This window comes from Podarcis erhardii (genome assembly GCF_964252035.2).
Source record: "Podarcis erhardii genome assembly, chromosome: 3".
Classification (NCBI taxonomy): Eukaryota; Metazoa; Chordata; class Lepidosauria; order Squamata; family Lacertidae; genus Podarcis; species Podarcis erhardii.
The window spans coordinates 121,734,386-121,752,304 of NC_138507.1; the positions used below are offsets into that span (position 1 = coordinate 121,734,386).

At 47.8% G+C, this 17,919-nt stretch overlaps 1 protein-coding gene across 1 annotated transcript in view; it reads right to left on the reverse strand.

Annotated features, from left to right (window-relative positions):
* Window positions 1-218: 218 nt before the first annotated feature.
* The window catches only part of EPHX2 (epoxide hydrolase 2), a 105,344-nt gene continuing 87,643 nt past the window's right edge, over window positions 219-17,919 (reverse strand). Inside the window, exons 13-19 of the mRNA XM_081854765.1 lie at window positions 15,969-16,043; window positions 14,166-14,214; window positions 11,274-11,376; window positions 8,904-8,973; window positions 8,175-8,255; window positions 6,715-6,773; window positions 219-1,003 (exon numbers count right to left, since the gene is read on the reverse strand). Coding sequence (XP_081710891.1) covers window positions 919-1,003; window positions 6,715-6,773; window positions 8,175-8,255; window positions 8,904-8,973; window positions 11,274-11,376; window positions 14,166-14,214; window positions 15,969-16,043 — 522 coding nt within the window. The 3' untranslated portion in view covers window positions 219-918. The remainder of the gene's footprint in view (window positions 1,004-6,714; window positions 6,774-8,174; window positions 8,256-8,903; window positions 8,974-11,273; window positions 11,377-14,165; window positions 14,215-15,968; window positions 16,044-17,919) is intronic.

Below are 17,919 nucleotides of genomic sequence, written 5' to 3' on the forward strand. Positions count from 1 at the left end.
CACCATTCTGGGTTTGCTAAGCTGGTTTCCCTCTGATGCTGAAACAGTAGTTTAAGTGCTGCCGACTGACCCAAATTGCAAGCCATGGTTTGACTGTGGTTTGACCCCCTCCCCCCATTTTTGTAGGACGTGCTTAAGAACCATAAGCTCCTGACGACTTGCATGTCCTTGGGAAACTGCACTTCAACAAACTAGCAGGCCTCCTCTTCAGGTAGGTGCCTGGAATGGACTAGATAGCTCTTTGGGTCTCTTCCAACTCTACAATTCTTTGATTCAAGGGGGAGAAGGAGGAAGTGCTTATTCTCAGTCCAATAAACCATGGTGTGTTGGACCCGAAACTCTTAAGCCAGGTGAATTATCTTGGACAGTTTTCTTAAAAATGTAATTATCCTCTCACTTACGAACTTTCAGCAGAATCAATATGAGCTGAGAACTTGTGGGGAAAGGGCTATTTTTTGATGTTTTGGGCTTTGTGCTATTAAAACATGATTGTTGGTTCATTTTCTGTTGTTAAGAACGAATTACATTATACAGTGGTACCTCGGTTTTCGAACGTAATCCGTTCCAGAAGACCGTTTGACTTCCAAAATGTCCGAAAACGGAAATCTCAATGCGGAAGCCTCAGAACGGAAACTCAATACAGAAAACTCAATATGGAAGCCAGGTGGCATGTTTGACTTCCGAAAAGTGTTTGAAAACCAGCATTTACTTCTGGGTTTATGGCATTTGAAAACCGAAACGTTTGGCAATGGAGACGTTTGAAAACCAAGGTACCACTGTAACACATTTTTTCCCACACCACCATGAAAATCCATTTTGTTTCCAAAAGCACCCACATCCGTTCAGAGCAAATCCGCGATGGCTTCTTCCCAAAGGCAACCGCCAGCGCTTGAGCCAGGTTTGTTGCCCGGGTCCTGCTTAGAGTTTGGCCATCGACTGCAGTGGCACATCCTTGTGAACGCCCTGCAACCACTCGATGAGGATCTTGTTCAAAGCCGCAGGCCTGAGAGGAAAACACGTCATTGGCAAGGCAGGTACGAAATACAAAGACCTTGACCCACAGAAACTAAACTGCTGCCAAGCCACATTCTGCAATTTTTTTCCACGTGGCACAGCTTTTCCATGCTCCTTTTCATGTGTGGTGGAACATGACCCAGGAAAGAACATGCAGACAATGCACAAGGTGGAAGGGAGCTGTTCTGGCGCGCTCCCTGGGAACAGGAGCCGCAACGGAGTGGGACCGCATCTCACTTTCGCCATGAGCACACTAGAGCGGCCCTTTTGCAAACCACAGTGACAGCGGCCGGGTTTGCACGACACAGTAAACTGTGGCTTTACAGGGATCGCACAAACACAGAGAAGAGAAGACGGAGAGAGGAGATGTGAGAGCCGTCTTCAAATATATGAAGGGCCGTCAACTGGAAGATGGAGGAAGCTTGCTTTCTCCTGACCTGGAGGGTAGGACCCAAACCAACAGGTTCAAGTGACAAGGAGATTCCTGCTAAACCTTAGGAAGAACTTTCTGGTGGCAAGAGCTGTTTGACGGTGAAAGGGACTCCCTCGGAAGGTGGTGAAATCCTTCAACTGGAGATTTTTACAGAGCAGTTGGATGTCCATCTGTCAGGGATTCTTTTGCTGTGATTCTTGTATTGCAGGGGGTTGAGCTAGATTGCCCCTGCTAATTCTATTATCCTATCCTATCCTATCCTATCCTATCCTATCCTATCCTATCCTATCCTATCCTATCCTGCAGAGGACCCAGAAGCTGCTTTGCTTCTCCACCACCTTCCTTAGCCTTGTGCCTTACAGAGCTAAGTCAATGTGTGGTTTACCATGGCATAGGAAGTATAGTGTTTGGTTAGCCTTGTTAGGATTCATTTCCCGTGTTGCAGTCATGGGATTGTTTTTATCGCATGACGGTGTATGTTTTCATTCCACATTGTGGGAAGTGACGGAGACAGGATGTTCATATTACTGTGTTTCCGCGATGTAGGACTTTTGTCCTTTGTCCTTTCTCTTTGCTGTCTGATGCTGAAGAAGGAGGAGCTGAGTTACGATGCTCCGAGTGTATATATGTAAACCTAGTTCAGCAAAAATGCTGTGCTACTGAGTCTGAACGCTGATTGTCTATACTCTGCTGATCCTGAAGTGTGCCGATGCTTTTGAGGCTGTGATGTTCGGACTGGAAAAAGATTTTGAATCTCCCGAACAACTGATCAGGAGGCAGAGAACCTGCCAGTCGGGCATATGTTCTGCCGGACTCCTACTCGTGTGTAGGACCTCCTGACAAGCCTCTCTCCTTATGAACTGTATCTCGCCGTTGGTGTGGAAGCTTAAATATGAGTCCCAGTCTGAATGACACACCAAGTCACTGGCTTAGCTCACTGTGAAACAGGAGCAAAAAGGGCCCATTCTGCATCCTCTCCGGTTGCCTGCCAGAGATCCTGGAAGTTCCAGTCCCTTCTCCAGCAGGGATGGGGGTGCAGATGAGCCTGTGGGGCTCGGAGACTCTGCCTCTGTATATTCCCCTGCTCTGTCTTAAGGTAAGTTACTGGGCCCTTGGTTCTGGAGGCAGGGGCAGCAGGTACTTGGTGGGTAGACTCGAAGTTTTGTGGGGAATGTTTCAACCAGGTGCCTGCAAATGGCTCCAGCCTTTCTGAACGTCCAGCCTGCAACTCTTAAGAGCGGCTTCATCCCTTTGCATCCCTCCAGGTCCTGCACTGGTGACCTGGGAAAGGCATTAAAGGTAAAGGGACCCCTGACCATTAGGTCCAGTTGTGGCCGACTCTGGGGTTGCGGCACTCATCTCGCTTTATTGGCCGAGGTACAGCTTCCGGGTCATGTGGCCAGCAGGACTAAGCCACTTCTGGCAAACCAGAGCAGTGCATGGAAACGCCATTTACCTTCCCACCGGAGTGGTACCTATTTATCTACTTGCACTTAGACGTGCTTTCGAACTGCTAGGTTGGCAGGAGCAGGGACCGAGCAATGGGAGCTCACCCCGTCGTGGGGATTCGAACTGCCGACCTTCTGATCGGCAAGTCCTAGGCTCTGTGGTTTAACCCACAGCGCCACCCGCGTCCTTTAGGCATTAGGCAGGGATAAAAGCCTCGCACCAAATTCCAGCTCTGGGCAATTGAGGGAATGGCTAAGACTAGCCAGCAAGGATAATTCTTCACACCAGGGTTGGGAAACCTTTTCTGATGGAGGGCTGCCTGCCTTCATGGGCAACCCTTTTGTGCATCACTTGCCAGTAGTGCGTGTGGCCAGGGGCAAAGTGAGAGGAACAATGGATGCGATTCATATATTTGAACAGCAGGGTACATTCCAGAGGTTTATACAGCCATACCCTGGTTCTCGAACAGAATCTGTTCCATAAGTCTGTTCAGCTTCCGAAAATTTCAAAAACCAGAACACTTACTTCCGGGTTTGCGGCATTCGGGAGCCATAATGTTCAAGTCACAAGGTGTTCGAGAACCATGGTACGACTCTACATACACACACACACACACACACACACACTGTGCCATCTTCAACCCGGACAAACAAGGGGCATTGTCACACTTCCGGCATGCATCCTGGCTTGGCATACGAAGGAGGATGCAGAGAAGGGCAACTGAGGGCTCCACCTAATCCGGCCTCCTGTTCTCACAGTGGCCACCCAGATGCCTCCCCTAGGAAACTCGCAAGCAGGATCTGAGCACAAGGGCAGTCTCTGCTTCTCCGGTTTCTGGCAACTGGTATTAAGAAGCGCCGCTGCCTCCAATAGTGGAGGAAGAGCGCAGCCATTGTAGCGAGGAGCCGTCAATAGCCCTCTCCTCCTCTTTGCACAGTCCTCTTTTAAAGCCATCTAGGTTGCTTCCCAGTAGTGATGTATGGAAGTGAGAGCTGGACCATAAAGAAGGCTGACTGCCGAAGAATTGATGCTTTTGAATTATGGTGCTGGAGGAGACTCTTGAGAGTCCCATGGACTGCAAGAAGATCAAACCGATCCATTCTTAAGGAAATCAGCCCTGAGTGCTCACTGGAAGGACAGATCCTGAAGCTGAGGCTCCAATACTTTGGCCACCTCATGAGAAGAGAAGACTCCCTGGAAAAGACCCTGATGCTGGGAAAGATGGAGGGCACAAGGAGAAGGGGACGACAGACGACGAGATGGTGGGACAGTGTTCTCGAAGCTACTAGCATGAGTTTGACCAAACTGCGGGAGGCAGTGGAAGATAGGAGTGCCTGGCGTGCTCTGGTCCATGGGATCACGAAGAGTCGGACACGACTAAACGACTAAACAACAACAACAAGCCTGATGATTTGTATGAGTTTTCCCCAATCTGTTGCCATTCCCTCCAGCTGTTTTAGTCAACAGATTCCATTATCAGGACTCAGCCACAAAAGGATGGTTTATATGCTCTGAGCTAAAAAAACAACCCCACATTGAGATGGACAGAGTTTCTCCTTTCTCACCCATCCTGAAAAATGGCCTTGGGGAAAGCAGGCAGAAGGTCTTATTTCTCTATGCTTGGAATCAGCAGAAATGACCTGCAAGGACTTTGGTTGAAAGACTCCACTCCTAATTTCTGCTGCAGGACCAGTCCACCAGTGGGCCCAGCTAGACCACCATCCTCGTCTCCCACCAGATGCCTGTGGGAAACCAGTGAGCAGGACCAGAGCACAAGGCCAGCACTCTCCCCACCTGTGGCTTCCAGGAACTGAGATCCCGAAGCATCGCAGCCTGTGACAGTGGAGGCACAGACATCCTGGCTAGTAGCCACTGTTGTAAACAAAAAATCTGCCCTTTTCCCTTATGGGGTATCCAAGAGCCCATATAGAGTCCTTACGTGGGTTCCCTATTGGCAGGAGAAAATAACAGAGGCCAACCAGAGAATATTGAGAAGCAAAGCAGCTAGTAAACTTGATCTTTATTGATCTGTTGCTCCAATACTTTGGCCACCTCATGAGAAGAGAAGACTCCCTGGAAAAGACCCTGATGCTGGGAAAGATGGAAGGCACAAGGAGAAGGGGACGACAGAGGATGAGATGGTGGGACAGTGTTCTCGAAGCTACCAGCATGAGTTTGAGCAAAGTGTGGGAGGCAGTGGAAGACAGGAGTGTCTGGCGTGCTCTGGTCCAGGGGGTTACGAAGAGTCGGACACGACTCAACGACTAAACAACAACAGGTTGCTTCCTGTGGCAGGGAGTTCCACAGTTTAACCGTGTGCTGCATTAAGAAATACTCTCTTTTCTGCACATGCACGCAGCGGTCTTTCTGCCCAGGTGCTGCATCCGCCTGCAGATTAGACAGCACATGCCCTTTACAACTGTGTTCACCCCCCCATCACTCTAATTCCCATCCCATAAATCCAGGAGAGTATTCCACTATGTCGTTTAAATTGGCAAGATGTTATACCTCCTTGTAAAGTTTGATGTGGGGGTTGGGAGCGGGCAAGAAAGAAAGACGACTCTGACCCTTACTCAGAGCTGAGCTGTCCCCGCTTCCTGCCCCGATTTATTCATCCTGCGCCGGAATTTATTGTTCCGTCAGTGGGGGGATGTCTCTGCCGAAAGGCAATTCCACCCAGCGGCTCATTTAATGGTCTTCTAGACAGCATTGATAGTTGGGTTATTTTTTTACAGCTGCTGCGACATTAGGATGAGATGGGGGTTTATGAGTCGCGGATGAACAATGGGGGCAGGAAGGGGATGAGGCAGGGTGGGTGTTCATGGAAGAAATAAAACACCTCTTTGCACACATACACACAGACAGAGGCATGGAAGAACTTGGTGCAAAGGAAACTTTGGTGAGGGGAGCTGGTGGGGGGCTTGGTTTAGAGTGCACCTTTACTACAGTGTCCTAGAGGTCTGCAGGCACACATCGCTCTACTGGGAAGAATTTTTGTGGTTTAGTCGTTTAGTCGTGTCCGATTCTTCATGACCCCCTGGACCAGAGCACGCCAGGCCCTCCTGTCTTCCACTGCCTCCCACAGTTTGGTCAAACTCATGCTGGTAGCTTTGAGAATACTGTCCAACCATTTCGTCCTCTGTCGTCCCCTTCTCCTTGTGCCCTCCATCTTTCCCAGCATCAGGGTCTTTTCCAGGGAGTCTTCTCTTCTCATGAGGTGGCCAAAGTATTGGAGCCTCAGCTTCAGGATCTGTCCTTCCAGTGAGCACTCAGGGCTGATTTCCTTCAGAATGGAGAGGTTTGATCTTCTTGCAGTCCATGGGACTCTCAAGAGTCTCCTCCAGCACCAGAATTCAAAAGCATCCATTCTTTGGCGATCAGCCTTCTTGATGGTCCAGCTCTCACTTCCATACATCACTACTGGGAAAACTATAGCTTTTACTATACGGACCTTTGTTGGCAAGGTGATGGGAGGTGATGGGAAGAATAGGGAAGTGCAGCTGTCAATTTTGGTTTCTCCCTGATGGGAAGGAGCCAAAGGGGACCTGAGAGGCATGGCACCTCCGTAACTCGCAACAGAAAGTAGATACAGGAGAAGATTCTCTCCCCTCCTTCTTTATGCAGCACAAACGGCGGCAGCGAGGGCCACCAACTTGGAGGGCTTTACAAGAGGACTGGCCAACTTCACAGAGGAAGAAAAGGCTACCAATGCTTGCTAGACACAGTGGTTACATTCTGCTTCCATAGTTGTGAGGCAGAATTGCTTCTGAATGGCAGTTGCTGGAAACTGCAGGAGGCGAAGCGGGCTCCATGTTTACCTCTCCATCTGCGTGAAGTGTCCGCACTCTTCAATGTGCCCACGGCTCAGATGTGGAATCTGAAAAGACAAGACTCGGGTTACGACCCAGGCCAGCCGTAGGATGTTGATGATGATGATGATGATGATAATAATAATAATAATAATAATAATAATAATAATAATAATAATAATACTAAATACCTACTAAAAGCATATTCGTTCAGACAAGCCTGTCCGGATGCTTAGAAAGTTTTCAGTCTGTTGTTATTTTAGCTTTCTGAAAGTCCTAGATTGTTGTTCGTTTCTCTTAGTGATCATTTTATTCCTTTATCTTTTTTTTGCAAACCGCTTTGAGGTTTTTGTTACAATCGAGCGGTGTATAAATTTTACGAAATTATGAAATAAGAAAGTAAGTTGCGGGGAGAGGTGCTATTTGACTGGCAAGCAAGTGATGAGGCAGCCTGGGGGTCAGGCCTGTCACTTCCCGCCTTTCAGGGCAGTTGCGCCAGAGTCAGAACCGTGGTCCTTCTCCCTTGTTTCATCACCCTGCACTGGCTTCGCTGGAGCCATTTCCGTTTTCTTCCTTGGCTTCTTAACCGAGGAGCACTGCACTGCCCTCCCAGCTTCCAATTGCCGCTGCCGACCCCTCTCCGCTCGTGATCTCTCGCCACGGAGAAGCGATCCATGGTTTTAACCTTTAAAGCCCTATACGGCCTAGGATCCTCATACCTACAGGACCGCCTCTCCTGGTATGTCCCACAGAGGACCTTACAGTCTTCAAACAAAAACATCTTGGAGATCCCAGGCCACAGGGAGGTTAGGCTGGCCTCAACCAGAGCCAGGGCTTTTTCGGCCGTGGCCCCGATCTGGTGGAACGCTCTGTCACAAGAGACTAGGGCCCTGCGGGACTTGACATCTTTCTGCAGGGTCTGCAAGACAGAACTGTTCCGCCAGGCCTTTGGCCAAGGCATAGTCTGACCCCCTCCTTTGGCAATCATCACAGAACTCTAGCCCAATGGTTGTCATTAATTTGATTTGGACTGAATTTATAATGAATTGATTTTGGAATGCTGTATTATTTTACTGTTGTTAGCTGCTCTGAGCCTGGCTTTGGCTGGGAAGGGCGGGATATAAATATTATTATTATTATTATTATTATTATTATTATTATTATTATTATTTAGGGCTACAGAAGATCAAATGAACTGGAAGCCGCTACAGATGGCAAGAGGAAGGGGCATTGTGTGGTTCAACGCCTTTGACTTCATTTGAGCTCAGTTTCGAATAACATCGGCAGCTGACTTTTGTCTTTCGCGGACAGCCCCACGTAAAGAGCACTACAGCAATCCAACCCGGGAGGCCACAAAACAGAAAGGATGTTTCAGAAGGACGGCTCGGCTGCAGCAACCTGCAACTTCTGTGCATCTGCGGGCAAACATCACCCACCTGTTGCAGAGGTTGACAGCACCAGTCACTCACCCATTCTTCCATGCCTTTGCTCAATTTCGGGGACAGGACTACGTCCCCCCCAGCAGTGACCATCAAAGCAGGAACTCTGATCTGTAGATTCAAAGATGCAAAAGGAACGGAGGCCAGTTTGAAGCAGTGATTAGCCAGGCATGATTTTACGTGTTGCAGAAATGGGCAGGGGAGAGTTGGCTTGTGTGCAGCTGCCAAATCCCTTGGGAGATGCAGTCTCCCCCCACCCCAATATTTTGGGTTATACGGTGGAAATTCCAGAGTAGTGGTTGTGCTTTCTGGGTTTGTTACGTGGTGCCTTAAAAGACTAATAGGTTGTTTGGGGGGGAATAAGGTATTGTGGACAGGAACGGCCCGCTCTGTCAGATGCATGAAGTATTATCCTCAAATAGTAAACACACAAGAGGGATTTTGGCCAAGAAATCTAAGAGACAGATTTTAGCTGTGAAAATGACTTAGGAGAGCAACTCCCTCCTTGTTTTTCATGTGCGTTTTCCTCTCCTGAATGGAAGGCTGCCCATGCCAACTTGCTCGCTCAAGACTTGCACCAACCTGGTGCCCTCCAGCTGCTGAAGGGGGCCAGGTTGGCAAAATCTGTGCTGGAGATAAACCTTCCGATGAAGATCTACTGCATTTGGCCATCTAGAGGTTTACGGTGACCTTTTGGAGCTTTGTTCCAGGGCAAGAGGGTGGGAAAATCAAGGGAGTCACTTCTTCTCCATCCCTTACCTTCCAGCTCCTTGCACGGGATCCCCAGCGCACGTTCGCCTGCATGTTTCGGTACCAGTTCAGTGGTCCTCTGAAAGAGGCGAAGGGGAGAAGAGAAGGAGGCTTGTAAGAGGCCAGTCACAGAATCGTTGAGTTGGAAGGGACCCCAAAGACCACCCGGTTCAACCCCTTGCAGTGTGCGAACCACCGCAAAAGAATCAGAAGTCATAGAATCATAGAATCCTAGAGTTGGAAGAGACCACAAGGGCCATCGAGTCCAACCCCCTGCCAAGCAGGAAACACCATCAGAGCACTCCTGACATATGGTTGCCAAGCCTCTGCTTAAAGACCTCCAAAGAAGGAGACTCCACCACACTCCTTGGCAGCAAATTCCACTGTCGAACAGCTCTTACTGTCAGGAAGTTCTTCCTCATGTTTAGGTGGAATCTTTTTGCTTGTAGTTTGGAACCATTGCTCCGTGTCCGCTTCTCTGGAGCAGCAGAAAACAACCTTTCTCCCTCCTCTATGTGACATCCTTTTATATATTTGAACATGGCTCTCATATCACCCCTTAACCTCCTCTTCTCCAGGCTAAACATGCCCAGCTCCCTTAGCCGTTCCTCATAAGGCATCGTTTCCAGGCCTTTGACCATTTTGGTTGCCCTCCTCTGGACACGTTCCAGTTTGTCAGTGTCCTTCTTGAACTGTGGTGCCCAGAAGTCCTTGAGCCCCACAGAGCCCCATCACATGCAATGCCTGTTGGGATACTGCTGGGGAGAGGGGGGCATCAGGCAGGCCCCCAGCTGGCTCCAGCCACCGGCCGGCAGCCGGACAATCACAGGTCTCCCTTGGAACAGCATCAATCAGCGACACGAGCCTCAGATACGTTTAGAGACCCATGCACGCTCTGTCAGCAGAGTGAATAGATCTTCTCACAGCAGAAGAGGCAGACAGAGAAATGTGTAAGCATATTTACAGCTTTTATTCAGCAGCAGGAACAATGGAAAAAACATATCTGCTTCCCTTCGTCTCCAGCAAAACAGCAAAAAGCAAAAGCTCTATACAAACGGAAGTTCCCAGCAGATCTGTGCTGAAAGTAAACAGGCATGTGTCACACAACAGTCATGCCCGTACCCTTTTATGGTGGAACAGAACTATATCCTAACAATGCCTGCACTTCCAAGTACAAGCTGCATTGCAGTCCTTGCGCAGAAGAACGGGAGAGCATGCCGTGCCAAGGCAAAGTGCCCTCCAGACCTAATTGTGGGACCATATTGCCATCAAACCCAGGGCTGTCTTAAGCATAGATCCAGCTGGCGGCTCCTGCCGGTTGCCCAGTCCCCCGGCCAGCCGACTGCCTCAGTGCCTCGCTGGCTCGGTCGCCCCCGAACTCGCGGCGCAGAGCTGCCCGTAGCAGAAGAGCCTGACGCGATGCTCCAACCAATGGGTGGGCTCAACTCCCGGGCACCGGACTCTCAGCCTGGCGCCTCTGAGAGCCTGGCGCCCAGGTGCCCAACACCCCTAGAGACTATGAGTCAGATGGCCCTGGTCAAACCAACAATTCACATTGTGCCAGACAGGCACATGAAAGGGCTGAGGGTCACAGAGCTTTCCTTTAAATTTGCTAGAGAGAACCTTGTGAGATGGCTTCCTTTGCCTGCCTTGGCAGGAAGCTGTAACACTACATCCTTCCTTCCTGCCTGGTCAGCCTCTTCTTTCTTCATCATGCTTCCGAGCTGGCCCCACATGCATGTCTGAGCTCTGCTGCTCACAGAACTCTCTCTGCAGCTCAGACACTATTTTTGAACATACAGTGGTACCTTGGTTACCAAACTTAATCCATTTCAAGAGTCCGTTCGACTCCCGGAACTGTTCAAAAACCAAGGGGCAACTTCCAATTTGCTGCAGGAGCTTCTTGCACTCGATCGGAAGATGTGGAAGCCATGTCGGATGTTCGGCTTCCGAAAGACGTTTGCAAACTGGAACACTCACTTCCGGGTTTTCAGCGTTTAGGAGCTGATTTGTTCGGGAGCCAAGCCGTTCGACAACCAAGGTACCACTGTATATTTTGTGCTAATTCAAGACCTGGATTATGTAAGTAAATACTACTTTTATTTCTTCACAAAACAATGGGAGTGTGATTGCTATTTTTAAGGGGGAGAAAACAGGTAATACCAGGAAAACGCAGTCTGTCTTAAAGCATCTTGGATTATTGACGCTAGATGGTTAAGTCAACCTTATCTTAGTTCCCAAGATGCAAAGGATGGTACTCTGCTGATCTCACAAGGAAGGATAAGAACTAAACAATAAATCCTCTCCTACTGTCTAAATCTATTCCTACATAAGTGAGAGCCACAGTTACTCCTGCTTCATGCCCTCCCTGCCACTCACCTAAATCCAGATTTTTGAAACTGTTGGAGATAGTACTGCAGCACAGGCTCTGGCAGGAGAGAACTTGAGGGTGCGTCTTCGGAAAGTCCTTTCAGCAGTCCTCCTGTGGTGCAAATGAAGGAAGATTGGAATGAAAGTAATGCTTTCGTGGCCATAATTAATTGCAAATGGTGGGGCCTGAGCAAAAAACGGCATTTCCAGACAGTCGCTATTTTGTGGGTGGGATTTATAAGAGCATAAGAGGTGTTGGTTTCTGTGTGTTGCCACTGTGCAGTGCTCTTGGAGTCACAGGACTCTGTTTACATTCCAGGGATTCCAGACTGTTGGAAGTCTCATGGAAGACAGGAGACGGATGTGATGTCACTGGTTTCCCGTTCCTTTGATTTTCAGTTGCTCTCTGCTTTCACAGAGAGTGCACGTATATTTCTTTTCTGTCTGCATAGCGAGAAATAAAAGTCTTTGCAATGTAGCTCTTCAATCTCGTCACTTCTGCCGCTTTGAAACTCTGCTGAATGGGGAACATGCCTGGAGGCTCAGGTCGTTAATTATCGTCGGAGGTGATTCTGAAGGACTCGACCGGAGGAGGAGTAGCTCGGTCGTAGTGAACGCAAGTCCGACAAGAGGAGCCTGTTGGACCAGGCCAATGGCCTAGAGCGTCCAGTATCCTGCTCTCATAGTGGCCACCCAGATGCTTCTTCTGGGAAACCAGCAAGCAGGATTCAAACCCCAAAATCCCTCTCCCCTCCTGTGCTTTCTGGCAACTGGTATTTGGAAGCACTGTTGCCTCCAACTGTGGAGGCGCAGCATAGCCATCACGGCTGGCAGCCATTGATGGCCTTCTCCTTTATGAATTCATCTCATCTTCTTTTAAAGCTCTAAACAGCTTCTGCCCAGCGGACCTGAAGGAGTGTCTCCACTCCCATCGTCCAGCTCGGACACAGAGGTCCAGCTCCAAGGGCCTTCTGGCGGTTCCCTCACTGCGAGAAATGAGCTTACAGGGAACGAGGCAGAGGGCCTTCTTGGTGGTGGTGCCCACTCTGTGGAATGCCCTCCCAGCAGATGTCAAGGAGATAAACAATTATCTGACTTTTAGAAGACATCTGAAGGCAGCCCTGTATAGAGAAGTTTTTAATGTTTGATGTTTTATTGCGTTTTTAATATTCTGTTGGGAGCTGCGCAGAGTGGCTGGGGAAACCCAGCCAGATGCATGGCAGCCAGATGCATGGGGTATAAATAAATCATCATCATCATCATCATCATCATCATCTAGGTTGGTGGCCATCTTTGCCTTCTGTGGGATTGAGTTCCGTAATTTAACTATGCGCTGCATGAATATGTCCTTTAAAAAACCACAAAAAGTCTTTCCTAAATCTCCTGACATTCAGCTTCATCAGTTGTTCCCAAATTCTAGTGCTATGAGAGAGGGCGTCTCTCTAGCCATGCCATGCATCATTTTCTAAAATTCTATCTCGCTCGCCTTTTCTCTAAACTAAAATATCTCGAATGCTACAATGTTTCTTCAGAGGAAAGTTGCTCCATCGTCTTATGATTTTGGTCGCCCTTTTCTGATTCAATCACATATAAACAACAGATTCAGGCTGCATAATTAGAATTGACTGGAGGGTCTTGCACAAGAAACCCACTTTCCCTAGAGAATGGGCTTTGCAGTAATCACACTCTGCAAATGTGTGATTTGAGATCTAAGGCATTGTGTCAGCGCAAAGCAAGCTGCACTCTGGGATCACCAAAATGGACAAAGGAGACACAGTCAACACTTGCAAGGGCTGGAACGGACTCTCCCTCCAGGAGTTTAAATTTACTGAACACTCGTACTTGTTGAGCAGGCAAATTAAGCTGGGAACTTGCAAGCTGAAAGCGCCCCTATGTTGTTGAGGAAGAACGGAATGGGGTCCAATTAGTCAGCTGCGATCACTGCCTAATTTGCTTAGATTGAGCACGTCGCTACTGTTATTTAATGTTATTCATGAAGGTCGGCAGTTCGAATCCTCACAATGGGATGAGCTCCCATTGTTCGGTCCCTGCTCCTACCCACCTAGCAGTTCGAAAGCATGTCAAACTACAAGTAGATAAATAGGTACCACTCCTGCGGGAAGATAAACAGTGTTTCTGTGCGCTGCTCTGGTTCGTCAGAAGTGGCTTAGTCATGCTGGCCGCATGACCCGGAAGCTGTCTGCAGACAAACGCTGGCTCCCTTGGCCAATAAAGAGAGATGAGCGCCGTAACCCCAGAGTTGTCCGAGACTGGACTTAACGGTCAGGGGTCCCTTTACCTTTTTAATGCCCAACCTGTTAGGGGCCATACCCTAAAAGCCAGTACAGTGGTACCATGGTTCTCAACCGCCTTGGTACTCAAACAACTTGGAACCCAAACACTGCAAACTCAGAAGTGTTCCAGTTTGCGAACTTTTTCTGGAAGCTGAATGTGCTCCGTTTTGAGTGTTACGCTTCCGTTTTCAGTGTTACACTGAGGTCTGTCTGTTTTTGCTATTTATTTTGCTACTTTGTTTTTGCGGCTTTTTTTGTCATTGATTGATTATGTGACTACAGTACAATGTTTATTGCTTTCATTTTATGGATCAATCACTGGTCTCGTTAGATAGTAAGATTCAAGTTAAATTGTTGTTTTAGGGAATGTTCTTAAAAGTCTGGAACGGAGGAATCCATTTTGCATTACTTTCTATGGGACTGCCTCCATACTGCACTCTTGACCTTGGACTCGGTCCTCACCTCACGGTTAACCCACGGGACCAGCACATGATGAGGGAGGGAGCAAAAGGTTTTCCTTCTCCCCTTTTGCACCCCACGCCCAAATGCATGCACCCCATTTCACGTGGGAACTGCTGTAGTGCCTGCCCGGCTGCTGTGTTCTCACCTCGCTCCCGGCATTTCCTGATATCAAGCGAAGGGCCGTTTATCTTGTCCTGCAAGGAAAGCATTTTGAATGAATGATCAGAAGTCAAGGCAGTAGGCTGCTGGTGGAGAAAAGGCAAAGAGGTGAGGTGGAGAGGAGCTGGGAGAGGGAAAGAGATCTGCTAGAACAGGGGTCAGCAAACTTTTTCAGCTGTAGGCTGGTCCACCGTCCCTCAGACCTTGTGGGGGGCCAGACTTTATTTTGGGGAAAAAATTTGAACAAATTCCTATGCTCCACAAATAAGCTAGAGATGCATTTTAAATAAAAGGACACATTCTACTCATGTAAAAACACCAGGCAGGCCCCACAAATAAGCCAGAGATGCATTTTAAATAAAAGGACACTTCTAATCATGTAAAAACACGCCGATTCCTGGACTGTCCATGGGTCGGAATTAGAAGGCGATTGGGCCGCATATGGCCCTTGGGCCTTAGGTTACCTACCCCTGTGCTAGAGTCAGAACTGATGGGCCACTTAGCTCAGCATTCTCAAGAGAAAGTCAAAAAAATAAATGAATCTGAGCCAACGTAACCCAGCTTTTAAGCCACGTAAGGCTGGATATTTCAGCCCAAATAAAAATGATACAATGATATCTTTAGATTAAAGGAGTAAAGTGGAAAGCACAACATTATCTAGGAATGTTATAAAGAGATAAAAATTCAAAATCTAAAGAGTGCAAGGATCATATAGAATTTAAAAATAAGGAAGTTGTGGTGTGGTGGAGGGAAGTCAAGGTGGTGTGAGGGGAATGGGGGGGGGGGAGGATTTGTGTTTGTGTAAATAATAGGGTATTTTTGTGTGGTTCCGTTTTGGTAGAATGTACTTTTTCTTTTTCTCTTTTTGTATTAATAAAATTCAATAATTTTTTTTTAAAGAAAAGGGGGGGGAATGATACGGGTTCGGCCAAATCTGCACGATGCAATTCAGCTTCAGCAGTCATGTGGAGGGGCAAAGTCTGACGGAGCCCCCACCATTCTGTATCACCTTTGGAGGTCGTAAGGCACTGCCCACCATTAAACTAAACGTGCCTATTAAACTGGAGATGCAAGGAGGTCGAGGGAATGTTTTTTCATATGCGGTGGACTTGTAAAAGGGTAAAAAAGTATTGGGAAACGATCCATAATGAATTGAAAAAAATGTTTAAAAGAACTTTTCCAAACCCCGCCCCCCCAACAACCCCAGAGTCCTTTCTGTTGGGGATAATTCACACAGAAATTCCCAGGTGTCAAAAATGGTTATTTATGTATGCCACTACTGTGGCCTGTGTTTTGTTGGCCCCAAAATGGAAAACGAGCGAGGTCCCAACTAAAGAAGAATTGCAAACTTAAGCTGACGGCACATGCGCAGCTTGCGGACTTAACATAAGAGAACAAGAAGAACATTTAAAGGAGATTAGAAAATGTTTGCTGAATATATTGGAAATAATTGTGTACAGCTGAAAACACTGGCGGCATTAAGATAAATTCAACCATGTAAATAAGTTTTGATGGATGTAATAATGGGATACTGAATGGTCTCATCTATGTAAAATATGCAGAGATTTATGGTATGCAAAACGAACCATGGAAAGAGAAGAAGGGAAGTCACTGATAATGCAAGGATGTTTAAATGAGTATTTAAAATGGTAAAATAGAAAATCTTATAAAAATTATAAAAATAAAAATAAACAGGAGGGCAACCTGAGCCCAGACATGAATAGCAGTGCCTCTGACATCCCAGGGCATCCTCTCCGGCCCCAACACCCCACACGCAGGAGAAACCAACCTCCTTCCGAATCGACCGGATCATGAACTTCAGGGTCCTGCTAATGTCCTTCTCCAGTTCAGCCTCCGCAACTCCCTGCAGAGGAAAAAGGTGAAACACTGAAGTGTGGATGCAAGACATGCCAGGAGGCACTGTAGGAGGAAGAATATTTCTCTTGGCCACAACCAGCCACTGGATTTTCAAGATCTTATTTATTAAAGTATTGTCACATGCCACTCCTATCTCGGGGAGAGTTCAGGGGTTCAGTGGAGACTGCGGTGTCTTTAGGATATGTGGTTTTACGATACGATAATCTTTATTGTCATTGTCCCATACAGAACAACGAAATTGAAAAAATCTACATCAGACATTCAAAAACCAACAAGCCTGCTATCTCAGCTATCCCAGCCTGGTTAGCCCCCTAAAAACTCTGATACCCCATAATTAAATACATAGAAACTACCTTAAAGGTAAAGGGACCCCTGACCATTAAGTCCAGTTGTGGCCGACTCTGGGGTTGCAGCACTCATCTTGCTTTACTGGCTGAGGGAGCCGGCATACAGCTTCCGGGTCATGTGGCCAGCATGACTAAGGCGCTTCTGGCAAACCAGAGCAGTGCACAGAAACACCGTTTACCTTCCCACCAGAGCGGTACCTATTTATCTACTTGCACTTTGACGTGCTTTCGAACTGCTAGGTTGGCAGGAGCAGGGACCGAGCAACGGGAGCTCACCCCGTCGCGGGGATTCAAACCGCTGACCTTCTGATCAGCAAGTCCTAGGCTCTGTGGTTTAACCCACAGCGCCACCCGTGTCCCTAGAAACTACCTAACACTGCGTTTAAAACCAACTTTGCATTTGAATAGAAACTATTTCTCAGGCAGCTAGTCCTAGTCTTTATAACCCTGTACCTTCTTCCAGAAGCTGAAAGAGGTCATTTCCGGGGTGCACACTGTCCCACACTATCTTTGCAGCTTTCTTATGGCACCTGGAAGCATAGATTTGATCCATTTGCACAAATAAGACAACTCTGGGCTAAGACAGAGCGGCTCCCAGCATTATCACCCCAACAGATCTCCATTAGTCCCAGCTTTGGCTCCAACACAGAGCAAGCAGGTCTCTGTGTTTCCAGCTTCCAGCTCGGCTGATACCCCAAAACTCATGGTCTCCTACCTAGCAGCTAGGGGAGGGGTGGAAGAAAGCCCCCCCATTAGCTAAGAGGGCCCCATCACTTAGTTGAAACTCTCGCAACCTGGCTCATTCTTTTGGGATGCTGCTGAGGTCACTCCAGTGGCCAGAGAAGGCTGTCGTCTTGCAAAGAAACTTGTCTGACAACTTCAGCAACCTCTTCCTCTCTTATGTTCTAACCCTCAGTTGGCACAGGCCTCCTAGAACTGGAAGGGACTCAGGGATTCAGCCCTCCCCCGCAAACCCACAACAATATTTACCGTATTTTTCCGTGTATAAGACGACCCCTGTTTTTTTGAGCCCCAAATTAAGATATAAATATTTTAAACAGCAAGCAGAACAACTTTACTGATATGTTTAGTATCGTAATTATGGTAGGTAATTATATATATTTTTTGGGCTAGTCAGCATTATTATAATATGCAATATAAGAACTGGAGCGCCGGCGGCGTTAGAGCAAAGCCGGTCAGTTGAGCTGGAACGAGAGCATGTCCCTGACGGCCAGGAACTGGTTGGTGCTGCAATGCAAGAATCATTGTTGTTGTTGTTGTTTAGTTGTGTTCACCTCTTCGTGACCCCCTGGACCTGGAACAGCAATCAAGATGGTCAAAGGTCTGGAAACCAAGCCTTATGAGGAATGGCTGAGGGAGTTCCAAATATCTCAAGGAGCAAGCTTGTTTTCTCCTGTTCTGTACAAATGGATTCACATATCAAAAAGGCAGATTCTGACAAAACCTTAGGAAGAACTTTCTGAGAGTAAGAGCTGTTTGCCAGTGGAACAGACT